Source organism: Mustela erminea, chromosome X (assembly GCF_009829155.1).
Source record: "Mustela erminea isolate mMusErm1 chromosome X, mMusErm1.Pri, whole genome shotgun sequence".
NCBI classification, from domain to species: Eukaryota; Metazoa; Chordata; class Mammalia; order Carnivora; family Mustelidae; genus Mustela; species Mustela erminea.
In genome coordinates this window covers 25,251,036-25,266,258 of record NC_045635.1, presented here as the reverse complement: position 1 = coordinate 25,266,258, position 15,223 = coordinate 25,251,036, and the positions used below count along the sequence as shown (strand labels likewise).

Here is a 15,223-nt window from a genome sequence, read left to right as displayed (position 1 = left end):
ATCCCTTCTTCATAATCATAATAGGAATTAAGTCTAAGAATTATATGCTTATAGAGACATAAACAGAGAGGGAAAGAAAAGTTTAACAACAGTTATCAAATTAACGAAGGTACTTACATCTGTTCCAACAACACATTATTTAATTTATTTTCATCTATAATCAGGTAGAAACCAGAAGAAACATTTGTAGCTTAATAAATAATTTAATTTCTTGAATTTCTATGTAACATATAAATTTATTTTTACAGGATATATAGAGAGCATACTCATAGAGAGCAACAGACTTATGAAACGACTATAAAACACAAATTATAATTCAAGTTTAAAATTTCTCATTTTTACACTTGTATTTGTCTATTTTCCTATTGCTAGTCAAAGCAAAACCAAATATATAATTGTAAGTATTCTAAGAAAAAAAAAAAGAGCGCCTCCATCACCTACGCGTGAGTTACATACATTCTAGATTGTACAAAATCAAAGAGGGTAGGCAAAACTAAAGGGAAACACTATGTAAAATGCACTTTTTACTGACTGTTGAACATATCTGAAAGTGTCTGAGTTTAAAATTTGACTTGAACACCAGCAGAGGAAAATGACTAAATTCATTTTCCTACTTGGGTTCCCTCAAACTCTGAAAATGAAAAAGTTTTTACAATTCAATAGCAGATTATATGAACATATCTCCACTACTTTGGTGGAAAGAACACACTAAAAATTCTAGTTACCAGGAGCATATGCTGCAAGGAATTTGGACAACTGTCCATGTATCCTAACATAAAGATGTCTTCATCCCAGGTGAGAATTAACCTAAAACACTCACATCTGATCTCCCCAAATTTAGTCTCTCATTGACTAGTAAGGATAGATCCAAATTACTTCGCCACATGTTCATGCACTATGTAATATGTCATTTTACATTAAATCTTTTTTTTTAATGACCAGCATGCCCTTTGAAACTTAAGGTTATCTGGACTATGAAGATTGAAATTTATACAACATCAATATTACACATAAGAGTCTCAAGTTCATGTGCAGTTCTTCAATTTCTATTCATTTAGTAGTGGAGGGAACACAGTGTAATGATGTCAAGCGATTGCCTGTTTGTTAAGAAAGAGAATATTTTTCAGGCTCGTGGACCCTGGGGGATGCATCAATGACGCTAGTGAATGGTGGAAAAACAACAGTGCCCTAGTTTACTAAATTTAATGAAATGGGAGTTTGTCCGTGGACTCAGAGACTACTCAGAGGAATAGTTAGTTACTAGAGGGCAGGAGGAAAATTTTCTTTTTATGTATCTTGCATGTTTGTAATAGAGACATATTTTGTATTCTGAGCCTGGAAGAAAGAAAGGATACCTGATGGAGGATGAGAACCTTCTTCTTAGTCTGGGCATTCTCTATGGATGTGACCAAAGTTGGATGATGAAAAGACACATGAGATTAGGACAAGGATGCACTCATCATCGTCATCAACCTTCTTTTTACTTGAACTCAGTCAGGACTTACAGCTCCTTGTGACAGTATCTTAATTATTAACATAGCACAAACTTTCACCTTGCTGCCATCATGAGTAAAAAATAAAACTAAATAGCGACCATCTCACTTCGGTCGATTTCTTAAAATTCTTCATATTGCTCCAAAGTCATATCATAAATCCTGAAACTGGCAAAAACACAATGGCCGAAAATCAAGCATACGATAACAAATCCTAAATTCTTGACACACAAAAATGAAGTCTCTCGGGAAAAACATGTCAAGTGGTTGTTTCTTTTACTCCTGTACTGGACTGTTTCTTTAGTTTTGTGGTGGGAAGCATGATTAAACCCAAAGCATAAAGAAGTTTCATGAAATGAGGCATCATGCCAAGTCAGACTTCACACTCTGCCAAAACTATCTTTTGAGTCAACTATGAAATGAGTGAACTAGCAGAGTAATAAGACTTGATTCTCATTTCTCTGGGCCTCAATGACTTGCCATCATACCAAATTTTCCCTCACTATAAACCAAGTCTCCCACAAAGTCCGGTCACGTCGGAAGAGGAATTGCCTCTGCTTGTTAAAAGACGATAATCATTCCCTGAATTTTCATGACTCTCGGGTAAGGAATCATAGGCTTAACAATGCTGACAAGATATGCGCTTTATGTAACTGTCAGCTTCTGAGAATATGACCTAAATCCAAACATCAATAGCTTTTCAGGTGATGGATGTCTTTGAGACTCACATCCAGGAAAATACAGTTTGGCACACATTCACAATTTGGTCTGGAATTTCAAGGACTTCATTATTTCCTTCAGTCCTTTTCATAGACTCAAAGTGTCCTTGAACCCAAGTTCCATTGTTCAGGATAATCAAAAATTGACTGTTAACGGCTTTCTTTGCTCAGAATAGTCAAGCGGGAAGGGTTCAGGAGAAGGCAAGGAATAGCTCTGCTTCCACCGACAAGCTCCTCCTCTTAGGGAAGTCAGTTGCAATATATCAGCTCTTAGTAATAACTGTGTATATTGTGAAAGAATGTGTTCAGTGATGGGGAATATGTGCCCGTAGGTAGGATTTCTGACACATTTAGTAATATTCCACCACTGTTGATCAACTACGACAGTGATGGGAATAATGACCAAGCACATTCAGATCAGAGACAGAAGGGGATTTTCCTCTTCTGTGCCTGTGCATTCTCTTATTCCTTTCATTCGTGTCACTTTGGACACCAACAGTCTCCTTTTGAATCTCACTAAGCTTTCTTCTGAGACCAATGACACACTTAAGCTAAATAGAGAAGAGAAAGAAATGAAGCACAAGATAAAAAAAAATCTTCTTGGAAAAAGGAGAATTAGGGTATCATTCCAGTACCAGAGCATAATTTACAAATGTATGAATTCATGTTTTCTTAGAAATGGTGATCTTAATTTACATAAATGGTATCTGTCAAAGTTAATGACTATTCTAGGATAAACAAAACTCACTTGGAGTTCAGGGGTTGGCTCTGAGTTAATATTTGTTCTTGTTACAAAATGCTAAGTAGTAATGAAATAAAGAAGAAGCCAGTGTCTAGATAATTAAGATTAGGCCGATAGGGTTCAAATACACAGATTATGAAGAAAGTAATAAACACAGAAGGGTTGAAGGCTTGAACAATCAGGTGTTCAGCTATGGAAATATAGTAGTTTCAGGTCTCTTAACTCATTGTGTTTGAGATTTATGTCACAGAATTGATCTAAACTTAAATCAGCTGGCTGCCTGAGATACAAATTTCTTCTCCGCTCATAGGAAACCTAAGCAGTGAATTACAAATTAAGTAGTTAAGGATTTGAGCACCAGTATACAGGATAGGACGCTCGTAGGCAGCAAGGAGTGGTTACGTTAAAGAACCAGATGGACTTTGAATCCATAACACGTCACTGGGAGCCCGAGCAGTGAATTATAAACAACAGACAATACCAAACATCGCATGTGTCCAAGTCCAGAAGCCCATTCTCTCCCTCAGCCTGGCTAACACAGTCCCATTTCCAACTGTGTTTCTACAGCTACAATAGTCTCATCCCCCACCGCCCCCACCGAAAAAAGAGAAGGATGAAACCTAAGCACTAGGGAAAATACATTTTTTCTTTTTTTATTGTGAGTTCTAACATAACTTTTATTAAACATAGAGTACGTGAACACATGACAGTTGCCTTCATTTGTTCTCACATGGAGCTGATAGAGGAATGCTTGGGAGGAATGTTTCTAAAGCCATAGAGAGCTTCTTCTCCATTTATTTTCCTTTTTAAAAAATATGACAAAGCATTAGAGGAAAAAAAAGTTCCTTAAGTTGTGAGAATATCAAATATTACCCATCAATCCCTGAATCATGCTATTCAAAGTGCTTAAATCTACACTAAAAATAGAACAAAAAATGTACTCCCAATGCAGCTAAATTAACACCTATGGATGCCTAAACTATGACTGTGGTCTGATTACTTCCTCTACACACTTCCATCGTGCACTTAAAAAAAAATAAATTAAACAAAACAAAACAAAACGAAACCAAAGAAATAAACCAGGCCATTGCCATGTTTACAGTTTTCTGAGCACTGGGGGAGTCTGGAATCCAGTCCAGTGAGGTTCGCTGCCACCAGTCCCTGACAGGTGTCCATAGTACAAAGTAAACAACGGCCTTCTTGGATTCTGAAAATAACCCAATGTGCAAAGCTGACAAAGTTTATGTGTCCTTGCAGCTTCAGTTCTGGTTTCTGAAAATGTGACACAGGTCCTGGGGGAGCATGGGAATAAAGAACAGATTGTAGAGAAGGACCCCGGGTAACTTGTCAGGGAAATAAACATTTTTTAAGCAAATAAAAATCACTGCACATCCCAAGGCTCCTTTACCTTGTCACACAAATACTGAGACCTTCGCATTGTTGCAAAGTTCTTATGCTCATCTCGGTACATTTGCAGTTCAATCTTACCCTCCCAAATGAACTCTTTTTGAAGTTTACACTTTTTGCGCGTGTTTGGCCAACTCACACGTTTAGTACTGTGACCCAAACTGTAGAATTGTTTTCTCATTATATGGTGGTAGGAATAAACCGAACATACAATAGTCACGACACGAGCCCACAGGCGAGGACTGGCATGGAAGTTCCTACAAGGAATCACTACAGGAATGTATAAGTTCTATATCAGTGTTTTCATCACATTGATTTCTTTTTAACTAAAAGCTACATAGGTAATATTTCCCTTTAACAATTCCACCCTCTGCAAGTTCCTTGATGACTGATTTTGCATCGTCTTCAACATGAATATGTATTAGCTGCTTATGCCATTGATTTCAAACATAAAGCTAAATGGTAAGGGTTGAATTTCCTGGGAGCATCAGCTTTCTGTTTCTGAAAGATAGAATTACACAGTTAAAATAAAACGAATTATTTATACAGTAAAATTATTTTAAACACTTTCTCATCTAATTTAAAAACTATTTTGTGTAAATAATGTTTATTTTGAAAATAGTGATTTCTGTTGGTACTCATATGTTTGACCTCCTGAGTTCTTATATAAACACTTTGATATTACTAAGTGTTGCTTATGTTCACAAACTGAAACCAAACACTTGATTCTGAATGTAGTTGAAAATTAAATACAGTGAATTAACATTTAAATACAAGGGGATCCCATAGTAAGTTTCACAGATTTGTTCTGACTCTTTAGAAAATAACATTTCGTATAATACAAGGTGACAAAACATATTTGATGACACATCCTGTCCTTCCCTTTGGTTTGGAAGCCTTCAATGTAAATTTCATTTAGACTTGTGTTGATTCACCCTTTTGAGTTAACCTGCCTGGCATTTGCACATAATCTCATTTGCAGAAAAATTATAGAGGGAAAAGAGGAAGTAGAATATTAAACAAAAACAGCCACAAACACATTCATGCCTTTCCAGGAAGTGATCAAATATAGGGCTTGATTTTTTTTGTGGTTTTTTTTTTTGTGTTTTTTTGTGTTTTTTTGTTTTTTGTTTCTTTTGTTTTGTTGTGTGTGTGTTTTATATATATATATATATTTATATAAGGGTACATCAACTCATTTAAAAAACAGAAACAACACTCTCTCCCCCATTTTCAGGCCCTCGATCTTCTCTTCTTAGCACACTGTAGTGGTCACTGTCAAGTGACTAGCACACTTCTGGGTCTGGAGTGTATTCTGACGAGCAGTGAATTAAATGTTAAGACAGTTAGACCCACCCCCACCCCTGCTCAGAGTTTACACATCATGCCGCCATTAGAAGGGTAGAGGTGGGGAATGAGGTGGGACAAGGAAGAGATTCAGGGCTCTGATTGACGGGGCCCTCCTACGAACCAGTGTTCTTCTCATCTTTTTTTTTTCCTCCCAAATGGCAATGCTGGCATTCGTCGCACTGCTCTCTGAAGGCCCACGTGGCCCTGCTGATCCTAGGCAGAACCCAAGAGAGGATCCGGTGCTCCTTGTCCCATCGGATAGATTTGTCCAAGCACCCCAAGGAAATGTTAAAAGCAAAACAAAATCAAGAAAAGAAAATAAAACCCATTCTAAAACTGAACTAATGAAGCAAAAAAGGGTTTTCTATCTATACATAAGTCTCTTCTTTAAAAAAAGGTAAATTTACAAATTCCAATGACATATAAAACAAAGTCAAAAAATGTAATGGTAAGAGACATGGTAAAACAGGAAGACACTGATGCTACAAAGAAATTGCCAAAAACATATGTACAAGACCCTGTTTTTCCTCGTGTTCTAGAGATTGTAATGCATGTTTTTAACAGCAGCAGTCGAGGATTTAGTTCCAGGCACTGGGCTGCACACTCCGCTCGAGCTCCCAGGGACGGGATGTCCCTTGCTTTTCTGTCACCAAATCACACTGGATATACTGGTCTCCCTTGGCAACAGCGGCAGGATGGCACTGTTTGTGTGGGCCTCGTCTGGATTCTGCTCCCTGCTCGATTTTGTCTGTGGCCGCTGCCCGTTGATGAGTGTCATAGGGATGTTACAATAGGTATGCTGATTTCCTATGGAGGTAAGAGGCAGGGTGCCGGTAGGAGGTACGTCGTACTCATAGCTTCGGTAGTAGTGTTTCTGACGCATTTGTGAATGGTACGTGTTGTGAAAGGTGGAACGGAGGTCTGGATGGGCAGTGGCTAGAGCTGTGGAGGTGGCCGCGGCCATGGAGATGGCCGAGACAGTCTGCAGCTCCCCAAAAGGCCCCTGCTCACTAACATCTAAAGCCTGCTCGTGCGTAATGGGTTCTATCCTCTTAAAAGGCATTTCATACTGTAAACGTTTCCAGAACTTAGAGTTCAACTTGTTGCATTTTGGTCCGTGCCATTTAATAACCGTCAGGAGCTTGATGGTGTGCTTGAGGGCTTCCACCTCCTGGTAGTTCATAATGCCTCGGAGTTCGCTGCATTCAATGAGTATCACTTTAATTTCTCCAGTGACGAGCATGTTTCGAAGTCTGGTCTCCAATTCAAAGATGCTCCAGCCCCTTCTGACTACATAATTTGGGGTCATGACAATAATCAGCCTCTTGCTTTGATCTACACACCTTGCCACATCTTCAATGTATGCTATAAAAGAGAAGAGAGCTTATCAGAATGACGGATCAAACATCTGCTCCAGAAAGCCCCAGCAGCTTCTCTTCCACACATTACGTGAGAATTGTTGCTTGCTAGGTCATACCTCAGAAGATGAAAACAGCCAATGACCGCACCAAATAGAATATGGGCTTTGCTTTTCTCAACGTTAGAAATACTTTCCCTAGGTACAAATCTCCCATTTGTTTTTTCAAACGTCAAGACTCATAAAAGGAGGTGCTTTACAGAATAGTGGAACTAGCTTCTCAGGGGCATCAGAAATTAAGTTTCATATGAACACATAATGACATTTCTTTCTCGAGACACTGATACTATTTTCGATGTAGAGAACCACAAATTAAAATTCTGCCTAAAAAGAATGATGACACACTGACAGACAAAAAGAGTATGCACACCTTCAAATGAAAACATTAACTTACTTCCAGTTGGGATTAAATCTCTATCTGGTATGAACAACTTATATCCATAATGTTTTTCAAGCATGTCAGGTAGGATTTCAAGAGCAAAGCGTTCTTCTTCCCCAGTCTCTTGATTCCACTGGTCAGGGTCCACTTTGGTGTATGATAAGTATGCATCATAATCCTTATTGTCTGTCAAAAAGATTACAGAGTAAAGTTGAAGTCACTGCTCACCAAGGAAAACATTAGGACATGAAAACTTTCAACTCTTTTAAAAAAACATCTCTAAATGCCCTACTTTGGGGAGACCAAAGAAAGGAGCTTCTACTAATTTTCAATAAGAATTCAATGATGTCAAAGATTCTGGAATTCATTTGGAGGTATTTTTATTTGTTGGTTTTGTTGTTGTAAAGACAGTAGTAAGAGAATGAACAAAAAGAGCAATGGAATGTTAACTTTTAACATTTTTGATGTATAGGTCATAGAGAATCTTGACTGCTTATAAAAGGCACTTGGTTCGATAGTATGCTCTTACTCTAAGTAACTGTACATTCAACTAATCCTGTCCTTGGCCATTTAACTTTGTTGAAAAGAAAAAAGAAAGTGCACCTGGCTTGACCACAGAGGAATGGTATTTTGATTGTGGGCACTGTACTGATTTTTTAAATTTCTTTTTTATTGTGTATGTTAGTCACCATAAAATACATCATTAGTTTTTGATGCAGTGTTCCAAGATTCACTGTTTATGTACAATAGCCAGTGCTCCATGCAATACGTGCCCTCCTTAATACCCATCACCAGACTCTGCTGGGGAGAAAATAAAATCAAGCGTGGAATAATTAGTTATCTACTGGGAACCAGTTCTTGGATTTGGGGACTTAGAATATTATTCCACTGAATTATTTTAGAAAACCATATTGATTTGTTGATCTTCATTTATCTCACATGTAAAATACTGCCAGTATTTTTTATTATGTTTATCAGTTTGACCATGAGAATAAAACATTACAAAATAAATGAATGAAACTTTGTTCTAAAATCTGGTTCTGGGGTGCCTGGGTGGCTCAGTGGGTTAAAGCCTCAGCCTTCGGCTAGGGTCATGATCCCAGGGTCCTGGGATCGAGCCCCACGTAAGGCTCTCTGCTCGGCAGGGAACCTGCTTCCTCCTCTCTCTCTGCCTGCCTCTCTGTGTACTAGTGATCTCTGTCTGTCAAATAAATAAATGAAGTCTTTAAAAAAGTAAAATAAAATCTATTTCTTTCCTTCTTCTTTCCCCTTTTTACATGGAAACTCTTCAAATATTTGATGACTGCTATCATGCATTATCTTGACCTTAATTTTTTTTAACATTAAGCATCCCAAATTTCCTATTTGTGTTTCTCATGAAAATAAGTCATGTCTGGATAGTCTGGATAGTCTCTCATTCATCCATTGCCTTTACAGAATGAGATATCAGGATTCATAATTCACCTCAAATCTAAATGCTACCAATATACAGAGTTTACCAAATATCAATCCTTAGCCTTCTTTTGTACTTCCCGGATGATTGTCGGTGTATTACTGAATTATCAGATCAAGTTGAATTGAAACATCCCTAAATTTCAGAACAAAATGAGCTTTGTATTTGGCACAGAACATTTAAAACTTTGGAGTTATAAAACATCAGAAATAGAGGGATGTCCTTAATTGTTGCTCTGGGTGGCTTTGGGGAACTCCCTTTGACCTGGGGACACTAGAGTTCACTATCAGAGATCCATATAGGTGTGTTCATTTTAGTAGTCTGATAGTCCCCAGTCTTCTACAAGTTATTCTACAGTTAAAACTTGTTAGGGCAAACTCAGAAAACTGTTAACTCTATCTGAAGTTAACATAGGTATACAATAAACTAACAACTAAAAAAAAAGAAAACAAACAAAAAAAGAATTCAAACTCAGATCTAAAAAAAAAGAAAGAAACTAACAACTCTGCTATAGGTTGTCTGAAAGAAAACCTTTAGGTTTTCTTTAGGTATAGTAGATTTTTTAAAAAAGATTTTATTTATTTATCTGACAGACAGAGATCACAAGCAGGCAGTGAGGCAAGCGGGTGGCAGGGGGTTGGGGGGGTGGAGGGGAAGCAGGCTCCCCGCTGAGCAGGAAGCCCGACTGGTGGTGGGGGGGCTCGATCCCAGGACCCTGAGATCATGACCTGAGCCGAAGGCAGAGGCTTTAAAACCCACTGAGCCACCCAGGCGCCCCAGTAGATTTTTTTTTTAAAGATTTTATTTATTTATTTGACAGACAGAGATCACAAGTAGGCAGAGAGGCAGGCAGAGAGAGAGAGGGAAGCAGGCTCCCTGCTGAGCAGAGAGCCCGATGCGGGACTCGATCCCAGGACCCCGAGATCATGACCTGAGCCGAAGGCAGCGGCTTAACCCACTGAGCCACCCAGGCGCCCCAGTAGATTTTTTTTTAAAACAGGTTTCAGATTAAAAACAAAACCAAAAAAAAAAGGTTTATGGGGCGCCTGGGTGGCTCAGTGGGTTAAGCCGCTGCCTTCGGCTCGGGTCATGATCTCGGGGTCCAAGGATCTAGTCCCACATCAGGCTCTCTGCTCAGCGGGGAGCCTGCCTCCTCCTCTCTCTCTCTCTGCCTGCCTCTCTGCCTACTTGTGATCTCTGTCTGTCAAATAAATAAATAAAATCTTAAAAAAAAAAAAGGTTTAGAAAAATAGGAATCATCCCAAACATGCCATACTCTGATATTTGCTATATTCCTTATTCCTCAACCAGGAAATAGCTTTTTATAGATAAAAAGCTATTTTATAAATAAAATATTTTATTTTATTTTATAAATAAAATTCGATTTTCACCAAAAACGATAATTGCATTTGCTACAGCAGGTCATGCACATATGCCAGCAGTCTACAGTGTTACAATTTTGTTGATGTAAACACTTTAGTTGAATAAGAAATCAAAGAAAATAGTACATAATAAAGCTAGGATGTAAGACCAGTTAATATTTAATTAAAGTGTCCATTCATTAGATATTCCCACATGCCATATCTGAGATATAAGGCTTCCTTTACAATATCCGTCAGTAGCTACCAGTCTAGTAGGAGATGTAGACAAGTCAACAGTTTATTTCTAGGGGACAAACATGTTGCTAAGACTATTATAGGGGTCATGGACCAAAGGGAGGACTGCTTAAAACGGAGTGGATTGTAGAATGATTTCATGCATATACTATTTTCTTTCTTGGAAGTTGTTTTCTCCCTGTTTGCTACACAGTACTATAACATGTTGAAGTTTGCCCAGATCTGGGAAGTGTAATAGCCAGATCCTCATTCTTATACCTTTGTCTTCTCTAAGCTTAAAATATTTGAAAAGCATATCAATATGAACACCAATAAGAACGGAACACATATGACTCAGAAGAGATGCAAACAACTGACCTACTGATACTGGTAGTTTCAGCCTGATATCACCATTGCTTACATGACACTGTCTGTTCCTCTGCCTCTTCCATGGAGGTCTCTCTTCCAACTCAAATGCTTTATTTCTCAAGATGTTTTCTGTGCCTGCTTCACTTTTTCTCTCAGCCCACTTTCCCTTAAAAATCTCCTCTTTTCCCATGACATTAATAATCACTTCTAGGGGCGCCTGGGTGGCTCAGTGGGTTAAGCCGCTGCCTTCGGCTCAGGTCATGATCTCAGGGTCCTGGGATCGAGTCCCACATTGGGCTCTCTGCTCAGTGGGGAGCCTGCTTCCTCCTCTCTCTCTCTCTGCCTGCCTCTCTTCCTACCTGTGATCTCTCTCTGTCAAATAAATAAAATCTTTAAAAAAAATAATAATCACTTCTACGTAGCTAACCCCCTGATTTAGATGTGCAGTCCTGTCCTCCTTCTCATGAACTACCCCCATATCCCTGGGCCCCTTAATTTGGATGCTCAGTGTGCACCTCATATTCAACATTCTCACAACATAGCAAGCTTTCTGTCTCAAGCTCTGTTCTTCAACTTTTATTCCACTTTAATAGCATTATAATCTCACTTCTTTAGTCTCCAAATGTCAAATATATGTTCCACTTATCCTTTTTAATTACTGATAATCTCATAGGCATTCACTGGTAAAAGTCCTTTGGATTCTACTTCCATCCTGGGTCAGGCCCTACTCCTTTCTTAGCTCTTATATAAGTCTGTTTTAGTAGGTCTTCCTCTCTGTTTCTTTCCACTTCTGGCCCATTCCACATGGAGCTGTAAAATTTATCTTTCCAAATCTCACCACTGATTATATTTATGGTATCCTGGAAAATAATGATGTTTACTCATTGTCAAAAAGCCATCAGGTAGATCTGTTTCATTGATTTCTTTTGATTTTGAATCTGATATCTTTGACTTGGACATAATCTCTTTTCCCATGTATGGTATTATTGTGCTCACATCTTATCTTTTTTATTTGACCACAATATCCGTGACTCAGATATCTCACCAGAGCTTGTAGATGATCAGATTTGTTGATTAAATAAATGGATAATCTTTCATTTGCATATCACACGACTTGTGTTTTACAGCCAGTGTGGGGATTTTCTCAAGACCGGGATTATTTTCTAGGAGAAATGGCTTTGGAGATATACACTCCATGCTGCCTGGACTCCTCAAGGAATTACTAGAAGCTATGGGGTCAGTATTTATCATGTTTCCTTTGGAAGAGTCTTGAACGATAGTTTCTCACTATGAGTCAAGGGAAGACCTTAGAGACCTTATAAACTCCTTTGAAAAAGTGGTTTCAGACTTGAGCATGAATGACAACAATTTGGAGGGATTGCTGAAATATAGATTGCTGGGCCCTACCTCCATAGTGTTCCATTCAATAGTTCTAGAGTAAGTTTTTGAATTTGCATTTTTAAAAGATTTGTTTCTTAGAGAGAGAGAGAGAGAGAGTGTGTGTGTGTGTATGTACCCAAGCAGGAGAGGCAGAGGGAGGGGGAGAGAGATTCTTAAGCAGACTCTGAGCTGAGCACGGAGCCCTACCTAGGTTTAATCTCATGACCCCAAGATCATGACCTGAGACGAAATCCAGAGTCAGACACTTAACCAACTGCACACCTATGACCTCCAACAATTTGCATCTATAACAAGGTCTCGGGTGAAGCTACTGCTGGTTCAGGGACTACACTTTGAGAAACTCTGCTCTAGGATAGGGTATAGGCATCCCGAGGGCTCAAGGGAATCAAAGAATTGCCTGCAGCTGCTGGTTAATTGGCCAGAGAATGACAAAACTAATCACTGCAGTGTCAGATCCATGATAAGTGGTGCTGATACTTACAGGGGATGTACTCTAAACAATCCACACTTTCACCAAAAAGGAAGTAGATTCTTGCCTAGAGTAATGTATACATTAACTATATTAAGCTTAAATGAACCTCAGGAATTGGTGCTAAGGCCTCAGTCAGTTTTTATATCATCTGGACAAATTTATAGAAGTAGTTAAGCTGATATCTCTTCGATAAAAAGAAGTTGCTCACATGCAGATTATCTTGGTAGTAAATGTGGCTCAAAAGCCCCTTGTGAGCATCTGCGGCAGCAGCCTCAAATCAATGGAACACTTGATTGATATCTAATTCCTCTCTTTCCCCAGGGTCTCTGTCAGAGCAGTAATGGGCTAGGCATTTATTTACTACCAGAAGGAAACCCCTGATTTAAAAGCTATCAAACTGCAAACATCATGCCAGATACCATACTAAATTCAGCAATGTTCTCTGACTCAAAGATCATATATCCAAGCTTTCTTCTATTTTCTCAATTCTCAGATAAATATGGATCTTGGGTAACATCTCTTTAATTTTGTTTAATATCTCTAAGTACGTATATTGGTTTAATATTTATAAGAACATATATTGACTTAATATCTTAATGTCTGAGTTTTATATGACTGGAGAAACTCTGAAAAATTGACATTTTTATAACCATAGAAAAAACAGAACTATGCTAAGGTTTTTAAAGAATAAGTCTGTGATCTTTTCAGTTCAACTTAAGTTTATAAACAGCTTAAAGGTGGTTAATCATAACAGGGTAGTACAAGAGTATATTTTTTTTTTGTACTTTTTAAAAAGATTTATTTATTTATTTATTTGAGAAAGAGAGGGATCACAAGTAGGCAGAGAGGCAGGCAGAGAGAGGGGAGAAGCAGGCTTCCCGCTGAGCAGAGAGCCGGATGGGGGGCTCCATCCCAGGACTCTGAGATCATGACCTGAGCCAAAGGCAGAGGCGTAGCCCACCGAGCCACCCAGGCACCCCAAGAGTATATTTCTTATTCTAAACTTTATTCTTTAAATTTTATTTTCTGTACTTTAAACCCTCAACTATAATTCTGTTCACTGAAGAGATAGAAAACAGCTGGTGTACATGCTCTTTGCAATAGTTTGCACAAATTCGAACATAGCCATTGGTTTACTCTTCCCATGACTTTCAAGTGATTCTGATTGCAATATTCAACAAAAAATGACAAATGGGAATGATGTCAGCAAAATGGCCAAAAATAAGACATCTGTGTCTAAATCCCTTCTGCCATGGTCCAGAGCAAGTCCTGCCCACCGAGGGTCCCACACAGTGACCAGACAGACGCTTTCCCAGGGACCTGGTTGGAGCCTTATCTGTCCACATACCTGGTGAAAGCCCACTGACTAAAGACCCAACTGTGGACCCTGAAATGTACAATTATACAGGCACTATCCTACTGAGCAAGGTACTAGAGGTAGGTCAATAGACCCAGGTACCAGAGGAGATCCTTGCCCATATGAGCCCCTGGTAACAAGCCTGCCAAACATGGACCTCACTACAGACCCAGAAATAGCTGCACAACTGGCTCAAACCCAGAATGACTGCAACTCTGTACGTAATCCCATTGGGAACAGACAGAAGGATTTTACCTGCTGAAATCATTCTATGAAGACTACAAGAGGTGTTTGTTCCTTCAAATGTACAGACATCAGTGCAAAGGTACACAGATCACGAAGAATCAGGCAAACATTAAAATACCAAAGGAAACTAATGAAGTTCCAGTAACCAACCCCAAAGAAATGGAGATCTACAGTTTGTTTGACAGAGAACTCAAAATAATCATCTTAAACAAACCATAGAAACTCAACTTTAGAAATCTTGCAGGCCAGGAGGGAATGGGATAAAACATTCACAGTGATGAAAAAAAAAATGTCAACCAAGAATATAAGAATACTATACTCAGAAAAGAAGTCCTTCAAAATTAAGAAGAAATTAACTCATTCCTAGGCAAACAATAGCTAAGGGAGTTTATCACCACTAGATCTGCCTTACAAGAAATGCTAAAGCAGACAAAAAGAAAAAAAAAGATGTTAAAGGAAAATTTTCAAGTTGAAATGAAAGGACATTAAATAAAAACATGAAAACATAAAAATATAAAACTCAATGGTAAAGATAAATATATCACCAAATTCAGAATACCCTAATACTTCTATCTCTAGTATAAAAGTCCACAAAAATAATATTAAAAATAACTACAATTATTTGTGTTAGTTCTGTGATAATTACTATTGGCATTTTTTTTAAAAAGGTTTTATTTATTTATTTGACAGACAGAGATCACAAATAGGCGGAGAGGCAGGCAGAGAGAGAGAGAGGCGGAAGCAGGCTCCCTGATGAACAGAGAGCACAAGGCAGGGCTTGATGTGGGCTGGATGTGGGGCTCGATCCCAGGATCCTGGGATC

General features: G+C 38.5%; 1 protein-coding gene across 2 annotated transcripts in view; it reads right to left on the bottom strand.

Moving 5' to 3' along the window:
- Positions 1 to 5,521: 5,521 nt before the first annotated feature.
- The window catches only part of IL1RAPL1 (interleukin 1 receptor accessory protein like 1), a 1,474,879-nt gene continuing 1,465,177 nt past the window's right edge, over positions 5,522 to 15,223 (bottom strand). For both annotated transcript variants that reach the window (XM_032330360.1, XM_032330361.1), the window contains exons 10-11: positions 7,523 to 7,693; positions 5,522 to 7,076 (exon numbers count right to left, since the gene is read on the bottom strand). In XM_032330360.1, the coding sequence (XP_032186251.1) occupies positions 6,358 to 7,076; positions 7,523 to 7,693 (890 nt within the window). In that variant the 3' untranslated portion in view covers positions 5,522 to 6,357. The remainder of the gene's footprint in view (positions 7,077 to 7,522; positions 7,694 to 15,223) is intronic.